This window comes from Megascapheus bottae, chromosome 4 (assembly GCF_031878675.1).
Source record: "Megascapheus bottae isolate mThoBot1 chromosome 4, mThoBot2.hap1, whole genome shotgun sequence".
Classification (NCBI taxonomy): Eukaryota; Metazoa; Chordata; class Mammalia; order Rodentia; family Geomyidae; genus Megascapheus; species Megascapheus bottae.
In genome coordinates this window covers 14,884,650-14,912,188 of record NC_143512.1, presented here as the reverse complement: position 1 = coordinate 14,912,188, position 27,539 = coordinate 14,884,650, and the positions used below count along the sequence as shown (strand labels likewise).

The 27,539-nt window shown below is 40.3% G+C and overlaps 2 protein-coding genes across 9 annotated transcripts in view; one reads left to right on the top strand and one right to left on the bottom strand.

Annotated features, from left to right (window-relative positions):
- The window catches only part of Pkd2l2 (polycystin 2 like 2, transient receptor potential cation channel), a 46,816-nt gene extending 39,755 nt beyond the window's left edge, over positions 1–7,061 (top strand). For 5 of the 6 annotated variants that reach the window (XM_090331481.1, XM_090331480.1, XM_090331478.1 and 2 more), the window contains 3 exons: positions 3,446–3,555; positions 3,820–3,927; positions 6,984–7,061. In XM_090331481.1, the coding sequence (XP_090187607.1) occupies positions 3,446–3,555; positions 3,820–3,916 (207 nt within the window). In that variant the 3' untranslated portion in view covers positions 3,917–3,927; positions 6,984–7,061. Of the gene's footprint in view, positions 1–3,445; positions 3,556–3,819; positions 3,928–4,868; positions 5,309–6,983 lie in introns of those variants that run through there. The other variant, XM_090331479.1, reaches the window with a different exon arrangement.
- Fam13b (family with sequence similarity 13 member B) overlaps positions 5,375–27,539 on the bottom strand; it is a 76,592-nt gene continuing 54,427 nt past the window's right edge. For all 3 annotated transcript variants that reach the window (XM_090331476.1, XM_090331475.1, XM_090331477.1), the window contains 10 exons: positions 25,757–25,964; positions 24,458–24,587; positions 23,315–23,396; positions 20,802–21,031; positions 15,292–15,375; positions 15,010–15,105; positions 13,235–13,318; positions 12,977–13,143; positions 11,084–11,185; positions 5,375–7,536 (listed from right to left, as the gene is read on the bottom strand). In XM_090331476.1, the coding sequence (XP_090187602.1) occupies positions 7,413–7,536; positions 11,084–11,185; positions 12,977–13,143; positions 13,235–13,318; positions 15,010–15,105; positions 15,292–15,375; positions 20,802–21,031; positions 23,315–23,396; positions 24,458–24,587; positions 25,757–25,964 (1,307 nt within the window). In that variant the 3' untranslated portion in view covers positions 5,375–7,412. The remainder of the gene's footprint in view (positions 7,537–11,083; positions 11,186–12,976; positions 13,144–13,234; positions 13,319–15,009; positions 15,106–15,291; positions 15,376–20,801; positions 21,032–23,314; positions 23,397–24,457; positions 24,588–25,756; positions 25,965–27,539) is intronic.

The window sequence follows — 27,539 nt, the reverse complement described above, 5'->3', positions numbered from 1 at the left end:
GTAGTTACCTTTGAATCTTGCAGAATCAAGATCCCATGTCATTTAGAAGCATTTGGTTCCAGGTACACCCTTCCCTCTGGTACACTAAGGCAGACCCTGTCCAGCAGGTATGCATTCATTCACTGTGGGACGACCACACCAGGTATTTGTAGTGCATACACGCTAATGTTGTTAGAGATTATTTGTTATTCATTAATGTAATTTTATATTTCAAAACTTAAGGAAAAGAGAACCTCTTCGACTTGATTTAAAAGGAAAAAAATGGCCACCCCGCAACCCAAAAGAGGGCAGGATTGGAAGACTGGAATAAACATTGGGAGGTTTTTGTAAAGAAAAGGCTAAAGTTAAATGAATTTTGTGGCATGCTTATATAGTATACATTCATTTATTTTATTGTAGGTGGTACTGGAGCTTAAATTCGGCCATACATGTGTATTTTCTATCTCTATCCACTGAGAATTCTAGATTACATTCTAGGTACTCAGGTATTTGTGAAAGGAACTACATAGCTCTTGGGAGATCTCCCTACTTAGTTATGGGGCTATCTAAAGCACGAAAAGAATGTGGAATAGTTGAAACGCAGTAAAATAAATACACTGAAGCAGATTGTTGGAAGGCCCCAACAGTTTGGACAATCTGGAAATACTGATTCCATGAATAAAATAGAATGAGTCCACACTGACTTATATTAATGAGGGGCGGGGAATGTGGCTTAGTGGTAGTGTTTGCCTAACATTCATGAAGTCCTGGGTTTGCTTCTTCAGTACCACATACACCAAAAGCCTGTAGCTTGAGTGCTGTGGCTCAAGTGGTAAAGTGCTGGCCTTGAGTTCAAGCCCCAGGACAGGCAACACACACTTTAATCTCTAAAATGAGTATATATATCTTGTCATTGTTTGACAGTATTTTTTCCTAAGTGGCACATAAAATCCTTTTGACACCTGAACTTTTTTTAAAAAAAATTTCTGTTCTGATGCATTAAACAAGGTGATTTTGTAGTTATTTAGTAAATTTTGTACTTTTTATAAGATAACTTGCCTTGTTTAAAAAACTCATTCCTAAGAATTGGTTACTTTGGGGGCCAGAAAGGCCTTAATAAAGTTAAAAAATTCACATTTCTGTAGAGAAAATTTCTCCATAAAGAACCTAATAGAAATACGATTAAACACAAAATTTAAAAATGAATGCTTGGCATCCACACTACAAAGGCCTATATAGAATTGTATGGGTCTGTGCCTAGCAAGTACAAGGTCCCAAGTTAATACTCCAGTGCTGCCTCCTACCCCATTTTTTTTTTTTTTAAGTCTGTTCTGGAGCTTCAACTCTGGTCTTGGCACTGGCTCTAAGCTCTTTTGTTCAAGGCTAGCAGTCTACCACTTTTAGTCAAACAGCTCCACTTGAGTGGTTAACCCGGGATAAGTGTCTCACAGGACTGACTTTGTGATGCTCAGATCTCAGTCCCCTGAAGGGTAGTCTAGTAACGAAGGCTTGACCTCAGCCTCAAGTTCTCACTTAGGCTGGCACTCTTACCATTTTAGCCCTTTTCCTCTTGGATCACGCTGACTTCAAACCAAGATCCTCCAGCTGTCAGCCTTTTGAGTATCTATGACTTGCCAACCACTGCTAGGCTTTGACCAGATGAATCAAACAGGAGGTAAAAAAAAAATAAAAACACACATAGCATTTAAGTCAAAGAATACCCAGAAAAAAAACTCATGATTAATTTTTTTAAAAACAGCAAAAGGGCCTGAGACTCTTATCTCCAATTAACCTCCAGAAAACAGGGAAGTGGGGCTTGGCTCAAGAGTAGGGCAGTAGCCTTGAGCTGAAGAGACAGTCCCCAGGCAGAGATCAAGCCCCACCAAAAAAAAAAAAAAAAAGTCAATCTATGGACTCATGAAAAAATGAATAGTTTGATTAAAAAGGGAGAAAGCATAGATATGAAAGCAGTAATTGAGAATGAACAACTTAAAAGATAATTGCTCAGATTTCGTTTTGGGAAAGTTGAGTGAAATGTCTAATTTTTAAAAAAAAAGATTTATCAACATGGCGCCAAGAGATACAAGCCAGTCATTTAGCAGATAGCAGCTATTTCTAAAACTTAACTGGATGATTGCACAAAAAAATGCTACAAAATTTAAGGAACAAATACAAGTTATTTGGAGCAAGAAGAGAAAATTCCACCTTAAAAACGTTTTACTGTACCATAAAAATTCTTGAAGCTAGAATTCAAGAATATTAGCAAGTACAAGAGTATAAAATAATGCTTAGAGACCTTAGTCCAACCTCTAACGTGCCATTTTGTTTTCCAAGGAAGACTTCACAGAAAAGATAGCAATATGTACCCCAGTGTTTAAGGGTTTTGGGGTTTTAACTCTGGGCCTAAGCTCTTGGGCCACCACGCCCAGCTATGTTTAAGCATTTTTAATTCAAATTGAAGCTCGATGTCCATAAGGATCCCTTTTGTTTTTAAGACTTCTGAATTGAAAGACTATGGTGTCAATGTGAAAGGACAGTCCCAGGGTCTCCTGCTCTGGGGATTTTTTTTCCCTCAAGTCTCTATCTCTTGAGCCGGGCCTCAAATCTGGAGCCCACATTATAAGCAATCCCATCAGTTAGAAATAGCTACTCATCAGGAGGCTGAGATCTGAGAATGTCAGATTTGAAGCCAGCCCAGGAAGGAAAATCTATGACTCTTAATGTGCTCAAGTGGTCTTGACAGGGGAAAAAGTTCAAGGATGGCACCCAACCTCTGAGTTCAAGCCCCAGGACCAGGAACAACAACAGTAATAAAACTAAACCTAGATGCTGAATTTCTAAAATGAAACTAGAAAAATTGAAAGCCATCTTTTCCTGCTTTAGGAACATTAGTTTAAACAAAGACTAGTGACATAACAAGTTTCATTGGCCACAACAGTATTGTTTATAAACACAAGAGTAAATAGAAACCGAATATATGGCAGTGTATGCTCATTGTTCCACCTACTCCTAAGGCCAGCAAGCTAGGCTGCCTTGACAAGGGGGAAAGAAAGCCTTAAAAAGCGCAATTGGTAAAACACCTATCTAGCAAATTCATGTGAGGCTGGAGTTTAAACAAAACACCCCAAAGTACGTTTGAAGGCAAGATCTGTGGCTCACAGCCTGGACAGGAAAGTTCACGAGATTCACCTCCAACTAAACACCAAAAAGGCCAGTGGTAGAGCTGTAGTTTATGTGGTAGAGTGCTAGCCTTGAGCACAATGCTTAGGACATTGTCCAGCTATAAATGTATCAACTCGGAGACAGAAGGAAAAAGGGTAGGAATTTTTTTTAAGCCAAAGGTGTCAAACATCTTACAGCCTGAAAAATGTAGTTTAAGGATGATCAATGCAATGATACTTGTATACCAAAGACTCAAAATAGAGAACTAAACATTTTGGCTTATACTTGTCCTCTAAATTGACAGGAGCTTCAGAGGGCAGAACAAATGAAAAAGTGGAAAGAGAGTCTTGAAAAAAAGTATTATTCTACAGAAACTCAAGATAACCAGCCTGTTACTCAGCAGGAATTTAGAGAGTAAGCACGGTATTCTCCCAGGATACTTTGCAGGTTGAGGTTGTTCCATTTTTCTGAACCCAGAATCTTATACTCTATATGCATAAAATCTGAGAGCAACTGTTTGAAAGCGCCATTTAATATTTTATGACACAGCACATTCTGTTCTTCATATAGCTTTAAAACCAGTTCTAAAGTTCTAAGTAGAAGTGTTATCTTTTCAAAGCATTTCTTTTCACAGGGGACTTTATTACTAGATTTTGTCTCTTCTAAATTATCTTCTAGACTCTTTTTATATACTGTGGAGCTGGAGAAAGAATTACACTACATCAGTTCAAAACTTAACCAAGTGATGAGAAAGCTTTCAGGATTACAATATTGACACAAGTAGAGGTAAGAATCTGTTATATGAGCATAGCATTTCTAACACGATTTCCTGAAAGGGTCCCCATTTCAGACTTTATTTGCAATGGCAGGATAATCAGGTACCTTGCTCACAGCCAAGTGCTGTGCCACAAATAACACACCCAATCTAACTATGTGAGAGACAGACCACCTATCCCTAATTACAATAACCTGGTTGATTTCTAGTGTTTAAGTGCTACAGAGTGGAACCCATTGTACAAGTTTACAGCTTATTAAGTTCTAGGATGTGAAAAAAACGTACAAAACAATCTTACATAAGAAAGTATTTTGGTACTTTTATGTACACCATGTCCCTTGTATTCTGGCTTCCCAAACTTTATTAACTATTAGATAAAAGGCCGCTCATAAGAAATGGTGTTTGCAAATTGTAAATGAGGAGGCTGCAAGAGCTATGTTTAATTGCAATGCTGGCTAGAATGAAAGGGACATTTTTAATTCCTATGAGACAATGCCCTCCTCAGCCATGTTTTTTTAGCCCAAGCAGCATGAGCATTTGTTGACTAGATGTATTGCAATACTGAGGTTTGAATTCAGCTGGAGCTATGACCTCCCCTGTTTACAGCCACCCCTCCCACCCTCGCCACACACACACACACACATACATCCTGGGTAGGGATGACAAGCACATGCCCCATCATGCCCACCTTATTGGTTGAGTAGGTGGTTACACACACTTTATCCAAACTGCCTTCAAACTGCAGTACTCTACTCCACCTCCAAATTGTTGGAATCACCAGTTATATCACCCCCTGGCCAAGTTCAATTTTAAGTGTTTTGTGTCTGCCTATTTGGACCTTACATTAGCTTTAGCTTAAGGCTGGGCCTCACCACACATGAGACACACCTCCATTTCCAGTGTCTTGCTAATCAACTGGAGATACTAATCTCTTGGATCTTTCTCTGCCCAGGCTGGCCTTGAATTCCAGAGCCAAATCGGGGATCCTTTCAGCCTCTTGAGTAGCTTGGACTCCACATATACACACCTGCTACACCCACTGAATATAAAGTAATTTTCAAGCTACCACCCACCTTAGCTAAGTTCTTCTTTTCTTAGACACTGTGCGCATCAGGTTCTTTTTATGGTACTTCAGTGCTGTAAGAAATGGCGACTAATCTTTCCAGATAAGTAATCAATAATTTCTCCTTGCCTTATCACTTGAAAACTGTAACCAGCCAAATTATTTAGCAATCCTTCTGTCCCCGGACATGGTCCTGGGTGGAGGCAATCCCTCAGGCAATTGCAATAAGCCTAAGAACATTAAGGCAAATGGTGCATCTGAGGTCTTAACACCTATTGGGAAAACAAATATGCATTTTACAATGACTTAGAACATTGAAGTTCTTTTTATTACAAAACTCTATACAACGAAGTGCCAGACACAGCAATGTAATTAGACTGGTGGACATATATCTGTAAGATTTGCATAATAATTTTTATTGATACCAAACTGCCTAATTCCACCACCTACAGTTCAACTATGACACACAATACTGTACAAAGCTTAAGTGCTGCCATACCTCTGTTACTATTCTACGTGCAGCTAAATATTAACAATGAATATCTAACATCAGGAAGCAGCTGTTAAATGTTAAAAATCAAACTAGTCAGGCCACTGACTTATAAAAATATGGTACTCAAATAGATTCAGCATTATAAAGGAATATATTATTTAAAACATTTAAATAGTGCACATGGACATTTTTGCATGTGGTATATAAAATAACATTCATAAAAAACAATATAGTGCACATAAAATAGATGTTACACTATCTGGTTAGTGAAAGAAAATTAACTGAAATGTACACCACATGATGGATTCAAATCAAAATGATAGTTTTTTGGCATTTGAGTTTTACTTTTCTAGGAATACATTATGGATAACCTAGTTGTGATCAAAAGGAAATCACACAAAAATGACTGGATTTAGTGCCTTTTTAAAAAAAAATCCCCCAACTACACATTGACTATCATTGAAAATTTTGAAAAAGGCGTTCATTGCATTGCACACACATGAGATATGTAAAGTATAAGAAACACAATTATGCTACTTGTGCTTATTACTATGTAGTGCCAAAAGCTGAGGTTCATGCTTCCCTCACATTTACTAAAGGATGCTGTAAAATTCATTTTTGTGTTAAGACAAATGTTTAATATTAGCTCATTAAGAAAACCATGCATGAGTCACTGCATGCAAAACATGGGCACAAAGTCAGATACTTATCCATTAAAGCACCAGGAAAAAAAATTAAGCTTGAATCAAGTTACCATTCCAGAAAAATTAGAATACCTGAAGGCATGCAAAGCCAAAGATAAAAAGATAGGCTAGCACATATGAGGGGTATACCACTCACTACACATCCTGTAAGCACTGCTTAAAAAGCATCAGTGAGAAAGGTGATTGCTGTAGAGGGGACTTTTTGTCCACATTTTGATAATTAAGACCGGGGGGGGGGGGGGGGGGTTGGGGAGGGGGAGAAATGATGCAGCCCCTTCAAGGTACATGAAAACTGCAGTGGTGTATATATAGCCCTTGTTAACAGATTTTACTTAGGCATAATTATTTTGCCATTTAGGCCCATTTGACCAAACACACAAATCTGAGCACCATCAGAGTTCCTACATACTGACATGGCTATTTTCTCACATTATCTGGTGTGAGGGGGAAGGGGCAGCACAGGATCTGATCTTTAGGAAAGTCACATCACCAGCAGATCAACAGTAACTTAGGAATAACAGTAACTTAAGTCCTACAGGCAGCATGTGAGATGGTTCACCTCCGTGTTTGATGTATGGATATTAACTAACAAATTAGCAAGGTCACTTTGGGGTCTACCCATTGTTATCTTCATCCAAGAGCTGTGTGACCACTAACATACTACCTGTGCGAACGTGTCACTTTTGTAATTAAACAGGAAAATGTTCCACAGTAAGACTGGAAATTTCAGTTTGATTTTGGTTTGTCTAGGAAAACAGAACAAAGTTGTATATGTCACTTTTACAGGCTTTTCTTTCAAATTTTCAGTCGTTCTGTAAGAAAAAAAGGCAACTGAAGAACTCGGCTCGAAGATTTTCCTCTCAAGATTCTTCAGTAATGAAAAAAGTAAATAAAAAGCTTTGTATTTCCAAAGTTCTTGCAGTTCAAAAGATAAAATTCTAGTCTTTTGCTTAACAGGATGATGTATCTGTAGTAGAAAACAATGAGGGAAACTGCGTTTGCTAGATACAAGTGGAGAGACAGTCTTATGGTTAACATGGAACATCACTTACACTTTCAAGAGAGGGCCTATTTTCCCTCCCCATCCTTTTTGTTTAGTGGCACCACAACCAAGTACAAAGTGAGATTCTCTGAGTGCCTGACAAAATGAACTCAAGTACCAGCCAACAAGTTAAGTGATGATAGCTTCAAGGAATACAACTGATTTTATGATGTGAATTTTCAAGGAATGTATTTTTATATGGATTTTGAAGAATCTTGTTTGCTGATAAGAACTTCAAGAAGCCTAAGCTTGGCTTTTATTTTCTTGTATTCCTTGTATTCCTCAAGCACTGGAACACGATCCTCTTTCTGGGCATTCCTAGGAAAGAAAATAAAATTTACAATACTCCAGAAACCACCTGGAAAATGAAGTTGGGCTAATTCTTTCAGGCGTACCCAAAATTTGATAAGTCTTATCTAATTTAGACATTTCTACTAATAAAGTAATGCTATCTTATTATGACTGATCAAAATAAACCAGAGGTTACCTAGTATTTTATGACATGGCCACTACTAAGTGCTGCAAGGCTAGAATTGTGACGAATTAAGTAAACCACTTACCTGTAACAGTAACATTTAGTACCTACTAAGGCATTAATGTAAGTATACAAGCAAAAATGTCTCAATATTAACAATGTAAACAGCATACAGAGAAAGTATTCCTGCTATTCAGGTATATGCCAATAAAGGACAAAGCATAAGGAATTAAAAATGCATTTTGGAATTGTCTAAAAGCTATTGGTTAAAGATCATCAAGTTACTAGGATTGACCTCAATTTGACAATGTATTGGGATTTTTTTTTTTTAAGTGTCTCTCCCCAGGAGCAAATAGCTCGCACCTAGAATCCTAATTACTTGGGAGCTGACAATGGGAGGGCAGCAGGACAGAAATTACTACAATCTTTCTCTGTCCTGTCCGAATCTGTAACTAGTCATTTCAAGATATATGGGAGACTGGGAGGCTCACGGTGCCAGGCCACCCAGGAAGCAAAGTCTGAGACTCTCTCCACAAAAGAGAAGCTGGATGTGACAGTGTGCACCTGTAATACTAATCACAGGAAGCCTATAGTAGACATGCACATGGGAAAGTCATTACCCGAAAAATAACCAGTGAGGCCCTGAGTTCAAACCCTCAGTATAGCAAAAAAAAAAAAAAAAAAAAAAAAGTCCGTCCCCCCCCCAATCCATATATGAGCTTCAAAAAAAGCAAATGTGATTGTTTTATAGAAACACAACCACTCCTAACTAGTTGAAGATACCATTGCTACTCTGGGACCTTTTTTTTTTTTTTGGTAGGTCATGGGGCTTGATCTCTGCCTGGGCACTGTCTCTGAGATCTTCAGCTCAAGGCTACTGCCCTACCCTTGAGCCAAGCCCCACTTCTTCTAGAGGTTAATTGGAGTCTCAGGTCCTTTTGTGCACAGGCTGGCCTTGAACCTTGATCCTCAGATCTCAGCCTCCTGAGTAGCTAGGATTCCAGGTGTCAGCCACTGCACGGGCTTCTGGTACCCTCTCTAAAAAGAACACCATCTCATTTCATCACTGAGGAGGCAAAATTATACAACAAACTCTCTGGGTTGGGGAGGCAGCTCAGTAGTAGAATGTTTGCCTAGCAATGTGAAAGGCCATGGGCTAAAAAAGAAAAAAAAAAAAAATCCAATAAGACTCCCTGGGACAACCTTTTTTGGGGGGGGAAGGAGGGGGGAGAGTCAAGGGGGTTGAACTCTGGGCCTAGGCGGTATCCCTGAGCTCTTCAGCTCAGTGCCAGGTAGCAATCTACCCCTTGAGCCACAATGCTGCTTCTGGTTTTCTAGTCATTAGAGATAAGAGTATCTTGGACTTCAGTGCCCTGGCTTGGCTCTGAACCATGATCCTCAGATCTCAGTCTCCAAGTAGATAGGATTACAGGTGTGAGACAACTAACTGCCCAGCAACCCTGTAATAGTTTGAGCTGTTTATTCTGGTGCTAGCTACTCATGGAAACTGAGATCTGAAGATTGTAATTCAAAGGCAGCCAAGATTCTTATCTCCAATAAACCAACAAAAAGCCGGAAGTGGAAGTGCAGATGTGGCCCAAGCAGTAGAGTGCCAGCTTTGAGTGGAAAAAGCCAAGCAAGAGCACCAGCCTTGGAGTTCAAGTCTAAGTTCTGTCACCACTCCCCCAAAAAAGGGGGGAGGTTGGATGAAGGTGCAGAAGAAATACTCAAGCTCTGTTATAGTTTTAGATTTTTTCTTTTTTTTGGTTGCTGTATATCGAATCCAGGACATTGCACTTGCTAGGCACATGTTTTGTGACAGAGCTACATCTCAGCCTTAAACTTTTATGTTAACTTTATTTATCCTGGCAATGATGTTTGAACTCAGGTCCTAACAATTGTAAGAAAGGTACTCTATAGCTTCTGCAACAAGTTAAATAGAAAGCCCACAGGAGGAGGAAATCTTTACTTTCTATGCATCAGACAAGGGCCCCATATCTAAAATATACTTAAGAGCTCAAAAAATTAAATCCCCCCCCCCAAAATAAACCCTCAAAAACTTAACAACCTGGCCAGATGTGGTGGCTCACACCCGTAATCCTAGCTATTCAGGAGGCCAAGATCTGAGGATTGATGAAAATATTACAGGAATGATAACTGAGATATTGAATATATATTAATATATACAACCATAAAAACAAAATAGCGGGGCTGGGAGTTTTGCCTAGTGGTTAAAGTGCTTGCCTAGCATGCGCGAAGACCCAGGTTCGATTCCTTGGTACCACATACATAGAAAAAAGCCAGAAGTGGTGCTGAGGCTCAAGTGGCAGAGCTCTAGCCTTGAGAAAATCCAAGGGCAGTGCTCAGGCCCTGAGCTCAAGCCCAGGACTGGCAAAAATAAATAAATAAAAAATAAGAAAAGCCAATAGACACAGGAGGAGATGTTTTGATTTGCATTTCTTCATGAACAACACTGAGATTCTACCTCACCCCAATTAGAATGGCCTCTATCAAGAATAATATTACAAATGCTGGTAGGGATACAACCAAAATGGAACTCTATTACACTGTTAGTGGAAATGTAAACCACTGTGGTAAGCAATTAAAGGTTCTTCAAAGATTAAACATAGAACTACCCTATGACCTAACAATCTCAATCCTGGGCATTATCCAATGGAACACAAACCACCACACTAAAGAGTCCGGCACAACTATGTTTACTGTAGCACTGTTGACCATAGCCAAGATATGGAATCAATTCAGATGCCCCTCAGTGGATGAATGAATCAAGAAAATCTGGTACTTATACACATGGAATTCTACTCATCTATCAGAAAGAATAACATAAGGAAATGGAAAGACGTGGAAAAAATTACATTAAATGAAACAAGCCAGAGCCAAAGAAACAAAGGTAGCATGGTGTCCCTCGTTTGTGGTAACTAGAATGTAGCTATAAATCTACAAGCAAGCATATGAATTTTTAAAACACAGACATACATATACACTGGGACATGATAAATTACCTAGGACTCTAGACATTCACATACTAAGGCCAAAGGAAGGTATTATAGGATATATGGGTATATGTATGACAAAGGTCCAATAGCTACATGCATATGATCATCTAAAACAGTATTTTAACTGGACACTGGTGGCTCATACCTGTAATCCTAGCTATACAGGAGGCTTAGATCTGAGGACTGCAGTTCAAAGCCAGCCCAGATACTATAAGTCTGTGAGAGTCTTATCTCCAATTAACCACTAGAAAATCTGAAGTGGCACTGTGACTCAAATGGTAGGATGGTAGCCTTGAGCTGAAGAGCCCAGGCCCAGAGTTCAAGTCCTGTGACCCACCAAAAAACAAAGGTGCCTTTGTGATGTTCAACAAACCTTCCATTTTGCTGATAAAATGCCTCTTCAAACTCCCGTAATGTTTTTCGTAGTTTCTTTTTCTCAGCTCTAGCTTTCCAAAGTTGTTCCAGTAATTCAGGCCTAAAATTAAAAGAAAACATTAAGAATGTACATGTGTGTGTGTACACATGCATGTACATACGTACTTATCAGGGCTTGAACTAGGGCTCTAGACTGACTTTCCACTCATAGCTGACATTCTATCACATGAACCATGCCTCCAAGTTTGACTTTCTATGCTAAACAGAAATCCATTAAGGCTTTTCTGACTGGGTGGCTTCCTCAGATCTTAAGCATTTTTTTTTTTTTTTTTTTTTTTGCCAGTCCTGGGCTTGAGCTCAGGGCCTGAGCACTGTCCTTGGACTTTTCTCAAGGCCAGAGCTTTACCACTTGAGCCTCAGCACCATTTCTGGCTTTTTTCTATGTATATGGTACTGAGGAATCGAACCCGGGTCTTCATGCATGCTAGGCAAGCACTCTACCACTAGGCCAAATTCCCAGCCCGCATTTTTTTTTTTTTTTGAGAGTGTCATGGGGCTAGAACTTGACTGGGCGCTATCACTAAGCTCTTCAGCTCAAGGCTGCTGCCCTACCCCCTGAGCCAAATCCCACTTCTTGTTTTCTAGAGGTTAATTGGAGATATGAGTCTCAGGTCCCTTTGTGCCCAGGCTGGCTTTGAACATTGATCCTCTCAGATCTCAGCTGAGTAGCTAGGATTACAGGCCTGAGTGACCTCGCCTGGCTCTGATCCATTACATTCTTAACATCACTTAGTTTTAGAGCATTAACGCTAAGCTTTACTATAAACCAAGTTAATCAGAATTGCTGAAGGTGAGGCTCAGCATGAGTACTAAAAAAAAAAATTCCTAGTTGATTATAAAGTGGTTTCCATGCATGTTTTTTTTTTTTGGGGGGGGGGTAATTTTTGAAACAATGTAATGATTCAAACATTATGCTGAGATAATATTTAAAACTATTTGTTGAAATTACCTCCATACTAATTATCCTGTCATCTTATAAAGAAGAAATTAACAACAAATGTACAGTAAATGGAGAAAATTCTCGTTTAAATTTAAAAAAATGTAATAAAATGAAAATTAAAATGTATTTTCAGGGCTGGGAGTGTGACTTAATGGTAGAGTGCTTTCCTATTACTCCTGAAGCCCTGGGTTCGATTCTTTGGTACCACATACACAGGAAAAGCCTGAAGTGGTATCGTGGCTCAAGTGGTAGAGCACCTTGAATTCAAGCCCCAGGATTGGCAAAAAAAAAAATTAAATCATTATGTGAGCCAGGCAGTGGTCAAGCCTGTACTCCTAGCGACTCAGGAGGCTGAGCTCACAGTATCTCAGTCATCCCAGGCCCTAAAGAACATGAGACTCTCATCTCCAATTAACCACTAGAAAATGGGAAGTGGAGTTGAGACTCAATGGGTAGGGCAGTAGCCTTGAGCTGAAGAGCTCAGGGACAACACCCAGGTCTAGGGGGTAGAGCAGTAGCCTAGAACTGAAGCACTTAGGGATAGCGCCCAGGCCCAGAGTTCAAGATCCAGGACTAACTAAAATAAATCACTATGTGTTTCTTTTTTGTTGTTGTTGTTGGTCCACTTGAAGGCCTGGGCACTATCTGAATTTTTTTTTTTTGCTTGAGGCTAGTACTCTACCACTTTGAGCCACAGCTCCACTTCTGGTAGTTAAAAGATTTTCCTGCCTAGGTTAGCTTCAAGATCCTCATATCTTTTCCTCCTCAGTAGCTAGGATTACAGGCATAAGCCACTGGCACCTGGCTTATTCTCTTATACTAGTACCACTCAAATAATTATTTAACATAGAATGTATTGGCATATTATTCAAACAGGCAAAAATCACATACATAGAAGCTGCTCGAGAACTTGATAATCGGAGATCCAGAGCTAGTTTTTCTTGATTTTCTTCAACATCAGACTCTGAGTTTTCTAATGAAGACTGTGCCTGTACAGCTGTTTTCAAAATATCACTTAACTCGGAGGACAAACTAACACTATCCTCTTCTTCTTCTTCCTAAAAAGAAACCCAAAGATAACAGAAATATACCATTACCTCCAATTTTCCCTTTAGGAATGATTAGAAATGATTTCTCTTAAGTGAGTACCTTGATTTCTTCAAAAAAATGTGCAGTTTCTCCTTCTATGATTGGCTGTAACATCTGACCCCGTCGCTTGGTAGAGGGAGATCCCTGTAATAACCAATTCAAACAAACATCTTTACATTCCAAGTTCACTTTTTGTTTTGTTTAAATTTGCTGGTTGCCTTATTCCCCAGGAAGTGCTAATATCCACAGTATTTACTTCTTACATTATAAATATTCACCTTTATTCACCAGGGGTGGTGGTGTATTCCATTTTCTGAGTTCAATTCCAAGGAGAAGGGGGGGGGGAGAGGAAAAGAGAGTGGGGGAGAGGGAGGGAGAAGAGAGAAAAAGGGAGGGAGAAAGGGAGGGAGGGAAGGAGGAAAAAAGACCTAGCTACTCATGATACTGAGGATTGAGGTTCAAAGCCAGACTGGGCAGATAAAAATGGTGAAATGCATCTCCAGTTAATACCAAAAAACCAGAAGCCGAGATGTGGTAGAGTACCAGCTATGACTAAAAAAGCCAAGCAAGAAAGATCTGGAGGGCCTGAAGTTCAAGCCCCAGTACTGGCACCAAAAAATAAAAAAAGGATGGGTTGTGATAGTGTTATAATCCAGCTACTCAATATTCGTTAAGTCCCTCTCCTCCAATTAACCACCAAAAAGCTGAAAGTGCATCTATGGCTTAGGTGGCAGCGCACTAATCTTGAGCACAAGAGCTCAAGGATAGCACCTAGGCTCTTAGTTCAAAGCCCCAGGACTGGCATTACTTAAAAAAACACCCTGACAGACTTTCCTGACTAAGCTGGCTTTAAATGATGAGCCTTAGATCTCAGCATTTCATGTAGCTAAGATTATAGGACACCATTGGTACTTGGTCTACTGTTTTGTTGTTGTAACCGTAGTTTTTAATAGTGTCTTGACTTATACCCAGGTTGGTTTGGTCTTCATTTCTCCTACTAAATGAAGAGGAGGGGCCAAGAGTTTGGCTTAGTGGTAGAATGCTTGCCTAGCATTCAAGAAGACTTGGGTTCAATTCCTCGGTACCATCATACATAGAAAAAAGCCAGAACTGGTGCTTTGGCTCAAGTGGTAGAGCTCTAGCCTTGAGAAAGTCCAAGGACAGTGCTCAGGCCCCGAGTTCAAGGCCCAGGACTGGCAAAAAAAAAAAAAAAAAAAAAAAAAGCTTATAGGTAGTGTAAGGTGGCTCACACCTGTAATCCCAGCTACTCAGGAGACTGAGATCCTCAGATCTCAGCTCAAAGTCAGCCAAGGCACTCAAGACTGTGAGGCTCTTATCTCCAATTAACCTTTAGAAAACCGGAAGTGGGGCTGTGACTCAAGTGGAAGGTCCCTGAAGAGTTCGGGGACAGCACCCAGGCCCAGAGTTCAAGCCCCATGACTCCCCCCCTCCCAAAAAGTTATTTATAGTGCTATAGTACTGGATGTGAACAAGAGAGCGGAGAGAAAGCCCTAGTTCTACACATTAAGTAATGCATGTATACATGTATAAAATGCATACAATATTTACAGGTCTTGGTCATGGCTCAAACAGTACAGAATGTACTTAACACAAGTGAGGCCCTCAGTTCAACACCCCAAAGGGAGTTGGGAAGAGTGCATGGAAAATAGTGGTAGTAGGTAGGTAGGCACTAATTTCAACTCCTTAATCTCAACTTTAAAATGACCATTTTTTCTACCTTTGTATTTCTCCAATGTACTACTAAAAGTCATTTAATTTTTGACAGTTACATCTTGGTAAAATGAACTAGAGAAGTATTTGTTTGCTTTACTTACAAGGACAGGAGTGACGCTAGCTCTTGTCAGCATCTGTTTTACAAGTCTGTATCTATCATAGAGAGGTTTAACAATGTTCCTTTCTTCCCTGGTCACCTGAAGCAAAAAAAAAAAAAAACTGAGAAATCTAAAATATCCAAATGATTAACACAGACTCTCTAACCCCAAAATTTTGTATTAAGTAGGTAGGCAATCTCCCAAATGTAGGAAACAATGCTTTATAAACATTTCTGAAAAACAGACCACAAAACTGATTAATGCTCTTTTGGCAAGAGATATTACCGGCCTTCCATGTTGACTTTCATAGTAAAGAAGACTTTTCTGTAAAGAAGTTTTCTCTTCTACTAAATGATCTTTTGTCATTTTCTAGAATTAGAGAGGAAAAAAAAAAATGAGACATTGGCACCAATATTATTCTCACTCCTACAATGTAAATCATTACGTTGAAAGCATAGACAATCAGCACTTAGCCAGACTAATGAATTCTTTGCTGATCAATTTACAGGCAACATTGTACAATCTGCCCAATACCTAGATATAAATAAAGCCATTCAAGAGGATATTAATTTTTGTGTGTATGTGCTGGTCCTAAAGTCTGAACTCAGACCTTAAGCTTTTTTTTTTTTTTTTTTTTTGGCCAGTCCTGGGCTCGGGCTAAGGGCCTGAGCATTGTCCTAAAGTAAAGGCCAGAGCTCTACCACTTGAGCCACAACAATACTTCTGGCTCTTTTCTATGTATGTGGTAGCAAGAGATTGAATCCTGGTCTTCATGCATGCTAGGCAAGCACTCTACCAACTAGGCCAAACTCCCAGCCCTTGACCCTAGGCTTTGCTCTAGGTTAGCACTCTATTACTTGAGCCAAGATCCATTTGCAGCTTTTTGGTGGTTAATTAGAGGTTAAGAGTGTCCCAGGCTTTCTTGTCAAGGCTGGTTTGAAACTGACAGTCTTAGATGTCAGCATCCTGAGTGGCTAGGATTACAGGCATAAGCCACCAATGCATAATTTGAATAACACAAATAATGTGTTGTTTTTTTTTTTTTTTGGTCAGTTGTTGGACTTGAGCTCTGGGCCTGTGCACTGTCCCTGAGCTCTTCAGTTCAAGGCTACCACCCTACCCCTTGAACCATGGCTCACTTCTGGTTTTCTGGTTGTTAATTTAAGGTAAGAGTCTTATGGACTTTAGTGCCTGGGCTGGCTTTAAACTGCAATCCACAGATCTCAGCCTGTTGAGTAGCTAGAATTACAAGCCTGAGCCACGTCACTGGGCTTAAATACTAACTTTTTGATAAATTACTTAATGTTAATACCCTAAAATCTATAAAATGATAATACTTCATTTTGTCTCAACTTTTAATACTTTGACATGCACATTTTAACTAGTTACCAAGCACACATAACTGCTTGTCACTTAATGTTTGCATAGTCTTTTGATACCATTAATGTAAAAGGCAATATAAAAAATGCTTTTGATTCGTCTTGTGAATCAACTAAAACCTGGGCCCTTGGAGAGCATCTTAACCAGCCTAAACCAGATGCAAAAGAGATATTGTTTTAGAATATTATCACCTCTATCCCTTCCTAGTCCCTTCCAGTTTAAATAACTTTTCCATTACCCACTGGGGAGGATTCTGCAAAAGGGACCTAATTATGAACTGACAACCAATTAGGATGTTGTGGTACACAACCAAAAAAGTTTTACCTTCCAGAAAAACTAATTATAATAGAGGCAACCAACCAAAACCAGTCCAGGCAGCTTCCAATTAACTAGGAAAAAAAAAGATAGCAATGCAAGTGTTGCTCAAGTGACAGAACACTAGCCTTGAGAAAAAAGCCAACAGAGAGCATAAGGCCTTGAGTACCAGCACCAAAAAAGAACCAATGGAGGCTACTGGCTGCAGAGCTGAAATGCTAACAGGTACTATCTTCCCTGAGCTGCAACCCTAGAGTGATCCGCCAGCTGCTGAGCTAGAAGGGCTAGATGTGTCCTGTTCACCAAGAATACTACACAATTCTGAATCACCCCACACATTATAACTTTACCCTTTGAGGTAAGCTAGTCTCTGCTGTAGTCATTTTACAACTACCTTGGACTCCAGTAAAGAATAGCGCTCAACACCTTGTGACAGAAAGCAAATTGCTGTTCAGATAAGCAATACCATCTTCTTCTTTTTTTTTTTTTTTTGCCAGTCCCAGTGTTGGGCTCAGGGCATGAGCACTGACCTTGGACTTTCTCAAGGCTAGCACTCAAGTGGTAACTTGAACTACAGCACAACTTCCGGCTTTTTCTATGTATGTGGTACCAAGGAATCAAACCTGGGTATTGACAAGCACTCTACCACTAGGCTATACTCCAGGCCCAAAGCAATGCCATCTTCTTAATCCCAAAGGAAACAGTCAAAAATTCAGGAGCCCTCTGGACAGGCAGTTTATTCCTGTTCAGTGATAAATTGATAACCTTTCAGAAACTCGAGAGACAAAACCTAATGCTCAATCAGGCCAAACCAGTACATAAAAGTATTTTAACTATGTCTAATGTTCTCACCCATGATCTCCAATTCCCCCTATTTAACATGAAGCCAATGTCTGTAACTGAGAGACGGCTAAAGATGTACTCAAGTACTGTGTTCCCATGGCTGCCATGTGAAACCTTTCTCTGCCTTTCACCCTATCTCTTTGGCATATGGGGTAAGAGGTCAGACCTAATTTGAGATTTCTGAGCTTCTGGTCTTAAGTGTCCAAGAATTAGTTTAACATTAGTAAATGTGATTCTAATAACTACACACAGAGGAACCACTGTTTACTTATTTTTGTTTTTTCTCACTGGTATGGGTACCATTACTGGGGCTTGAACTCTCAGGGCCTGGGTATTGTCCCTTAGCTTCTATGCACAAAGCTGGAGCTCTGCCAGTTGTGCTACAGATCCACTTCAGGCTTTTTGGTGACTTACTAAAGATAAGACTCTCACAGACTTGTGGGTAATAGTAGTTCATGCCTGTAATCCTCACTACTCAGGAGAATGAAAACTGAGGATCAGGGTTAAAAGCCAGCCAGAGCAGCAAGTATGTGAGGCTCATCTCCAGTTAACCAAAGAGTCCTAGAGTGGTAGGCTTGAGCACAAAAGCTCAGGAACATTATTAGAACCCAAGGAGTTCAAACCCAGGACCAGTTCAAAGAAGGAGATGGGGGGAAGAGGAAGAAAGGAAGGGGAGGACAGGTGGAGGAAAGGCAGTAGGTAACATTTTTTTTTTCTTTTTCATTTGACCTAGTTAAAACTTTAAAAAGAAAATATTTGAACTGAGTGTGTTGGTACACGTCTCTAATCCAACACTGGGGAGACACAGGCAGAGGATCCAGAGGTTAAAGCCAGCCTGAAACCCACAGTAAGACCTACTTTATCTCAAAAACAAATGTCTGGGGCAGGGGGTTTGGCCTAGTGGTAGAGTGCTTGCCTAGCATGCACGAAGCACTGGGTTCGATTCCTTGTAACCACATACACAGGAAAGCTGGAAATGGTCTTGTGGCTCAAAGGGTAAAGCAGGATACAAAACCAACCCACAAAAGTCAGTAGCCTTTCTGTTATGCCAACAATATATAAACAGAAGAAATCAAGACCCAGTGGTAGGGTGGTAGCCTTGAGCTGAAGAGCTCAGGGACAGTGCCCAGGTCCAGAGTTCAAGCCCCATGACAAAGATGAAGACTTAGATGGAGGAGGAGGAGGAGGAGGAGGAGGAGGAGGAGGAGTCGTCGTCGTCGTCGTCAAGAAAATGATCCCATTTGCAACAGCCCCCAAAAGAATAAAATATTTAGGAGTTACAAAAATATAAAGGAATCAAGGAAAACTATAAAAGCCTAAAGAAAGAAATTAAAGAGGATGCTAGGAAATGGAGAGACCTCCCATGCTCATGGATGGGGAGAATCAACATTGTAAAAAATAGTCATACTAGCCGGAAACTGCTAGCTACTCAGGAGGCTAAGATCTGAGGATCAAGGTTCAAAGCTAGCCCCGACCCAGAAGTGGGGGAGACTCTTATCCCCAATTAACTACCAGAAAACCGGAAGTAGCTCTGTGGCTCAAGTGGTAGAGCGCTAACCTTGAGCTGAAGAGCTCAAGCCCCATGACTGACAACAACAACAAAAGCCAGGCACCATGGCTTAAACCTGTAACCCAAGCTAATCACAAGGCTGAGATCTGAGGTTCAAAGCCAGCCCAGGCATTAAAGACTCCTATCTCCAATTAACTACAAAAACCAGAAGTGGCTCTATGACTTAAGGAGTAGGGCAGTAGCCTTGAGCTGAAGAGCTCAGGTCCAGAGTCCAAACCCCATCACTAACCCAAAAAAAGATGCCCTACTGCAGATGAATGGATACAAAAAATGTGGTGTGTGTGTGTGGGTGGGTGTGGGTGTGTGGGTGTACACACACACACACACACACACACACACACACACACACACAAATGGAATTCTACATAGCCAACAGACAAGATCAAATAATGGAATTCGCGGAGAAGTGGATGAATCTAGAGCGAATCATGTTGAGTGAGATAAGTCAAAACCAAAGTAACAAAAGGTGCATGGTATCCTTAGATCCAAACAGTACAAAAGCGATGACTCAATATTTGCGTACCTAATGCTATGGACATGGTATTGGAAATATAAACACAGCTACATAGACATAAAAGTTTATGACTCTATAGACATGTTTTATTACATAGATTAATATGTATCTATGACATACAAACCTTCAGCCTAATTTTAATTATGTTCTAAAATCTAAGTGCCATTGATTGTATATAGATTCTCTTCATGAATACTTGTTAAACACATCATTTGAAATATGATTTAAAAATTACTGTTAAGGGCCAGGAGTTTGGTCTAGTGGTAGAGCGCTTGCCTAGCATGCACGAAGACCCATGTTTGATTCGTCCATACCACATACATAGAAAAAGCCGGAAATGGTGCTGTGGCTCAAGTGGTGGAGCTCTAGCCTTGAGAAAGTCCAAGGACAGTGGTCAGGCCCTGAGCTGAAGCCCAGGACCGGCAAAAAAAAAAAAAAAAAAAATCACTGTTAATAAATTCTTTAATTAAAAAAAAAAAATACACGAAGTGGGGCTTCAGTAGCCCTGAGCTGAAAAGCCCCGGGGCCGCGCCCAGGCAAAGTTCAAGCCCCATGACCCACCAAAAAAAAAGAGGAGTAATGCTGGTGGTTATCACAACTTGGTATGAGCACAGAATAAACAGGAAGATCAATGAAACCCAGACTAGAAGACCCAGAAATAAAACCATAGAGTTGGTGTTGGAAAAAAAATGGACATTCAGATACAGAAAACTCAAATTGGATCCCTGTTTGTCACCATGCACAAACATCAACTCAAAAGTGGATCAAGTGCTGGGATGTAGCTCAGTGGCAAAGCACTAGGCAAGTGCAATGTTCTAGGTTTGATTCCAAGAACGACAAACCCCACCCCACCCCCCAAAAAAAAGTGGATCAAGGGGAGTTCGGCCTAGTGGTAGAGTGTTTTCCTAGCATGCACAAAGATCAAGGTTCAATTCCCAGTACCACACACAGAAAAGTCAGAAGTGGTACTGTGGGCTCAAGTGTTAGAACATTACTAGCCTTAAATAAAGCCCAAAGACAGTGCTCTGTCCCCAGGACTGGCCAAAACAAAAAGCTTAAACAAAACTAGGAACTGACATGACCTACCCAGATTATAGCATATTGTGCTATAGCAATTATTTTGATTCAGAGATTCTATCCTGGGTAAAAAATCACATTACAGTTCAACATTACCTTGACGTCTTCTGGAAGACACCTCTCAACACGTTTTTCCTTCAGTCTTTTCAGAATCAGTTCAAGAGTTACTTCTTTAGACTGTTTCTTCTCCTTCTGAATGACTCTGACTTCACCTTCCTTCTCTTCATCTTCATGTTCTAGACAAGAGCCAAAACTTTTCGGAAGAGTGTTGCTACGTGGTCTTGTCTGAGGTACAAATTCTCCATCTGAGCCTTTATGTTTTGCATCTGCAAAACATCAGAGGACAGACACAGACTCAGGTATTTCTAAATCAAAATATTTAAATTATATACAGCAAAATTCAAATTTATTTACTATAAAGATACTCAGATAGCCCGGATGGTGGCTCATGCCAGTAATCCTAGCTACTCAGGAGGCTAAGATCTGAGAATCTCGTTCCAAGCCAGCTCGCCCAAGCACTACAAAGCCTACAAAGCTGGGAGACTCATCTCCAATTAATCACTAGAAAATGGGAAGTGAAGCTGTGGCTCCAAGGTAGGCCGTATCCTAGAGCTAAAGAACTCTGAGACAATGCCCATGCCCTGGGGTAGGGTAGTAAGTCTTGAGCTGAACAGCTCAGAATAGCACCCCTTGACTCTTTCTTTAAAAGATTTTTTTTTTGGCCAGGGCCAGGAGTTTGGCCTAGTGGTAGAGTGCTTGCCCAGCACGCACAAAGACCCTGGTTTGATTCCTCGGTACCAGATACATAGAAAAAAAATGCCAGAAGTGGTGCTAAGGCTCAAGTGGTAGAGCTCTAGCCTTGATAAAGTCCTAAAGACAGTGCTCAGGCCCTGAGCTCAAGCCCAGGACTGGCAAAGAAAAAAAAAAAAAAAAAAAGAAAAAGTAAAAATGGAGCTGTGGCTCAAGTGGTAGAGCATCAGACTTTAGCAAAAAAGCAAAGGGACAGTACCCCAGGCTTTGAGCTCAAGCCACAGTAGAGGAACTTGTAGGGGGAGGAGGGGTCGGGAGAACAAGCATATTCACAAGCTGTGCACAATGGAATGAACATACCCTTAATACCAGCACTTGGAAGGTTGTGGCAGAAGGATCACAAGTTTGAGGTAAGCTTGGGCTACATGATGAAACCCTATTCACCTCAATACCTGACATCTTGGTCCTATCTTCCAGAACTGCACAGAATAGTTTATGATTTAAGAACACTTACAATTTAGCAATCTAGCCCTAGTGTCAACAACTCACTATAACTACCTTTCTTCTGAGGTGCTGGGGGCGGAGGTTTGGTATCCTGTGTTCATGTGTGCTAGGTACTCTGCTACTGGGATATACTTCTGACCCTTGACTAAAAGTCTCGATAAAATGCCTTCAAAAGGACATGTATACATGCTAGAGGCCGGGGGTGGGGGGAGAAGAATCAACAAATACATAAATAAAATATCTACAAAAACTAAAATATTTACAAAAATTGTTTAGGCCAGGAGTGTAGCCTCGTGCTTGCCTAGCATGCATGAAGCCCTGGGTTCCATTTCTTGGCATCACATACTGTGGCTCAAATGGTAATGCCTAGGCCTGCCTTCCCCTCCCCCCGCCAACAAGAAGGCTCAGATAGCCCCCTGAATTCAAGCCCAAGGACTATAGTATCAGGTCAGCTATGACTTAAAAAATAGGGCATCCTCAAAAGAATACTAATAAAAACAAAGGAAAGTTATTTGAAAGAAGAGTACAATAGTTAACATTGTTGAGGGATGGGAGTATAGCCTCACAAAGATACTTTTGCTCTAAAAAAAAAAAAAGGAAGAAAAAGCCAGCAATGGCTCACACCTCTAACCCTAGCTACTCAAGAGGCTAAGATCTGAGGATCTCCATTCAAAGCCAGCCTGCACACCCAATAAGTCCTTGAGACTCTTTCTCTCCAATTAATACCAGAAAACCAGAAGTGGAAAAGGTGCTGTGGTTCCAGGGGTAGGGCGGTAGCCTTGAGCTGAAGATCTTAAGGGCAGTGCCCAGGCCCAGAGTTCAAGTCCCTCAAATGGCCAAAAAAAGGAAAAAGAAAAATCATAGTATTTAAACCATCAATCCTGGCACGGTGGCTCATGGCTATAATCATAGCCACTTGGGAGGCTGAGATGAGTATCACAGTTCAAAGCCAGCTGGGGCATGGAGGTCTGTGAGACTCTTATGTCTAATTAGCCACTAGATAACTGAAAGTGGTGCTATGGCTCAAGTGGCAGAGTGCTAGCCTTGAAGAGCTCAGGGACAACACCCAGGCCCAGAGTTCAAGCCCCATGACCCAAAAGATGAAGAGGAGGAGGAGGAGGAAGAGGAAGAGGAGGAGGAGGAAGAAGAGGAAGAAGAGGAGCAGGAGGAGGAGGAGGAGGAGGAGGAAGCGGAGGAGGCGGCGGCAGCAGCAGCAGCTACAAGTAGAGAATTAATTCAAGTGGTAAAGTATAAGTCTTGGGGGAGGACGGTTTAAGTGACGGTAGCAGAAGGCCCTAATACCAGAACATATAAAAACAATAAAATGAAATGCAAATATAGCATGTTTTCTGTACCTTTAATTTGCTTCCGCAGTTTGGTAAGCTCTGTCATCCATTTTAAAACCTTTGGGTTAGCTGCAATATCACTGTAAGAGGGCTGAAAAATTATGATGCAATTATCATTGACACTTGAGATAATAATTATGTTATTTTATGTTCAACTAATATATTTCATTTCCACTTCATTTCTATTCATCAGCTAGAGCAGGATAATAAGCACATCACCTCCCAAAGAAGTCACATTTGAACATGTGTCTGTCTTAAAATATTTAGAACTCCTTCCACTAATTTTGGTTTTTTTTGGGGGGGGGGCGGGGGGCCAGTTGTGGGACTTGAACTCAGGCAGGACCTACCACTTTCCTTGGACATTTTTTGCTCACTTCTGTTTTGTTTTGCCAGTCCTGGGGCATGAACGAAGGGCCTGAGCACTATTCTTGGGCTTTCCTCAAGGTTACCACTTGAGCCACAGCACCACTTCCAGCTTTTTCTCTGAATGTGGTACCAAGGAATTGAACCCAGAGCTTTATGCATGCGAGGCGAGCACTCTACCACTATGCTATGCTCCTGGCCCAGATGTTCTAATTATTAATTATTCTTTTTTCCAACTCTCCCTTACGCTTCTTTCCTCTTCCCTTGGTTGTTTATTTCAGACAAAGGAGAAACAGCAAAAACATGACTTGTCAAACTAAAGAATTTTGATTTAAAAATTCTAAAGGCTGTGTTGGGAGTGTAGCCTACTGGTAGAGTGCTTGCCTAGCATGCACAAAGCCTTGGGTTTGATTGCTCAGTACCCATACACAGAAAAAGTGAGAAGTGGTGTTTTGGCACAAGTGATAGAGCGCACTAGCCTTAAGAAAGCCCAAGGACCACACCCTGGCCCTCAGTTCAGTTCAAGCCCCAGGACTGAAAAGAGAAAAACGGAAATCTAAAAGCTGTTCTGCCAATGGAAATATAAAGAGGCAACGTTACAATGGCAACAACACTCAGAATTCAAAACACTAAGAATCCATTTGTTCTCAGATTTGTAATGATCACAATTTATTTAGGCATCTCAGATTTGTTATATCTATGAGAAAAGAGCTACACTAATGCTTTCTAAAAACCCTCCACAATAGTTCTAGTATTAGATCTAGCTATAAATCTATGTTAAAAGCTTACCTTGCTATTTCTTTCCCTTTCAAACTGTTCCTCAAATTGTCTGATTTTTTTCTGAAGTTTCTTGACCAATTGGTAAGGTGTTCTATCTTCTCTTTTTTCATCTTTTAAACTAAAAGATGATCTTCTAATCCTGAATTGAAACAGTATAACAGCAGGAATTACCTTCATAAGTATCAAAGTTTTATTGCTAACTATCTTGATAGATCACTACTACAAGGAAGTATATCTTGCAAGTGAACTTAGGCCAGGCACCCATTGGTGAAGCTTATGACCCTAGCTATTCAAGAGGCTGAGATCTGAGGACCTTGGTCCAAAGACAGTTGGGCAGAAAATTCCATGAGAGCCAGGCGTGGTGGCTAACACCAGTAATCCTAGCTACTCAGGAGGCTGAGATCTGAGGATCAAGGTTCAAAGCCAGCCCAGGCACAAAAGGACCAGACTCTTATCTCCAATTAACCTCTAGGAAATGGGAAGTGGGGCTTGGCTCATGGGTAGTGCAGTAACTTTGAGCTGAAGAGCTCAGGGACAATGCCCAGGCCCAGAAGTAGGGTGGCAGCCTTGAGCTGAAGAGCTCAAGGACAGGGCCCAGGCCGGAGTTCAAGCTCCATGACCCACCCCCTCCCAAAAAATAAGAAAATTCAATGAGACTCTTCTTTTCACTTAACAAGCAAAAAGACAGAAGTGGAGAAGTGGCTAAAGTGGTAGAGCACCAACCTTGAATGAAAAAGCCAAGTAAGAACTCAAAGTCCTGAATTCAATCCTCAGTAGTAGCACATGTGAATTCCTAACACTGAGTTCCTAACACTGAAGGACAGTTAATAAATATTATTGTAGACACTAAAACTAGCTAACCTAAGGGGGTAAAGAAGAGAATTTGGAATCATTTAAAACTTTTCTTGGATGAGAATAAGAGAAACAAGACATTTTGGAGCTCAAAGGACTTTAAAAAGTTAAAACTAGAGGACAAAAGGATTTGACTTTAAGAATCAATTTTAACAAAAACACTATGAACAAACTGAAACCCTTGTAGAACTACTTTAAAAAAATAAGATAAAATATTAGGAACAGATCAGCTGTACATGCTGTTCCCCATTCAGAATTCTGAAATTATGGATGAGAAATAAATCATGATATGTGATAGCAAATCCCAAACACTACATATACCTCAATGAACTCAGAATAGCAGAGGAAAATTTACACACATATTTAAAGAAAACAGGAAAAGGGCTTTAACAATAGGGCTGAAGAATAAATCCCCCAGAGGACCTGGACACATAACAGGAACTGCCTCTTATATACCTAGCAAAAGAGAGTGCTTTAGATGAGTCCAACATTTCTGGATCATGTAGAAAACGCTGGCTCTGCCCAAAATCTAAACTGCGATGTGATAGTACTGGAGGACAATCCTCTTCTAATGGATGATGATTCATTCTTCCAGCTTGTGGAGACAGCTGAGCTTCTCCAGACTCAGAGTCTTCCTGCCAAGACTTAAAAGCAGGAAATGGCTCTGTAAAACAAACACACAAGAGATACCAGAATCTTCATAATGCCAATTGTTATGTTTATTTGTTTATAGCTAGCCAAGTCTTTTTTTTTAGCCCATACACTATTTTCACAAGGAACTATACCTTAAATTTAAATTGCCTTAAGCTTCTGAACCCAGTGTCAAAGCAAGAAAAGACATTGTAAAGTTCTTTAAATTTTAATTCTAAAGATGTTATTTATTATAACCTTAACTCATATTGTAAAAATGTTTTATTAAGGAAACCAGGCACCCCGGTGGTTCACCACTGTAATCCTAGCTACTCGGGAGGCTGAGATTTGAGGATCATGGTTCAAAGCCAACCCAGGCACAAAGGTCCATGAGACGCATCTCCAATTAACTACTAGAAAACCGGAAGTGGCACTGTGGCTCAAAGTGGTAGTATGCTAGCCTTGAGCTGAAGTGCCCAGCCTCTCCCCCTCCAAAAAAATAAAGTTCTTCTACTAAGAAATAAAGTTCTTCTACTAAGAAACTGAACACTCAGCCAGGTGCCAGTGGATCCATCTTGTACATCTAGCAATTCAGAAGCCTGAAACCTAAAGATTACAGTTAGAAGCCAGATAGGCTGGAAAGTCTATGAGATTCTTAATTCCAATTTCCAGTAAAAAGCTCAATGTAAGCCAGACACTGGTGGTTCACAGCAATAATTCTAGCTACCCAGGAGGCTGATATCTAAAGATCGAGGTTCAAAGCCAGCTTGGGCACTAAAGTCCCTGAGATCTTGTCCCAATTAACAACCAGAAAACCGGGAAGTGGCGTTGTGGCTCCAGTGGAAGAGTACTAGCCTTGAGCTAAAGAACTCAGAGTCAGTGTCCCATAACAAACCAAAAAAACAAAAACAAAAACAAACAAAAAAAAACCCCACCAACCTTCAGCAAAAAAGCTATACAACAGGACCCAGACCCTGAGTTCAAACCCAGCATTAACACACACACACACACACACACACACACACACACACACACACACTATCAAGTGGTGAAGATGAGGTCTTCCCCATGCTACACACTTAAAAGTATTCTGACTCCATAACAATTCTAATATTTTCAAAAGAGGAGCTAACTCAACTGGCAGCACCTAGCTTCTAACATTAAACTGTGGCAGTTATTTTCTCTTATACGATTTCTATATAAATATGCATATATTAATGTCTCAACAATGTAACTGAGCAAAAAATTAACAGCACTAGCTAAAGCATATTTATTTCACTGGAATTTCTATGTATGCTCTCAAATGAAACCATGTTAATAAACTGATGTCTCTGCATATATAAGGTTTGATTACATATAAAGCATATACAGGTCAGGCACAATACCCACAAATAAACCCCAAATGTAAAGTTAATGTCAAGCATCACTGGCACACACATTTGTTATAATTAAAATTAAAACTATGACACTACTAATAGAAAAAAATGAATGGAAAGACAACTTTAGAGTGTCAAAAGTCAAAAGTGGTATTTTTTCATATAATAGCTAAAACTGCTATTTTAATACTTTAGTAGTTAAATGCATTAGCCACTTAGAGCATTATCTAGTT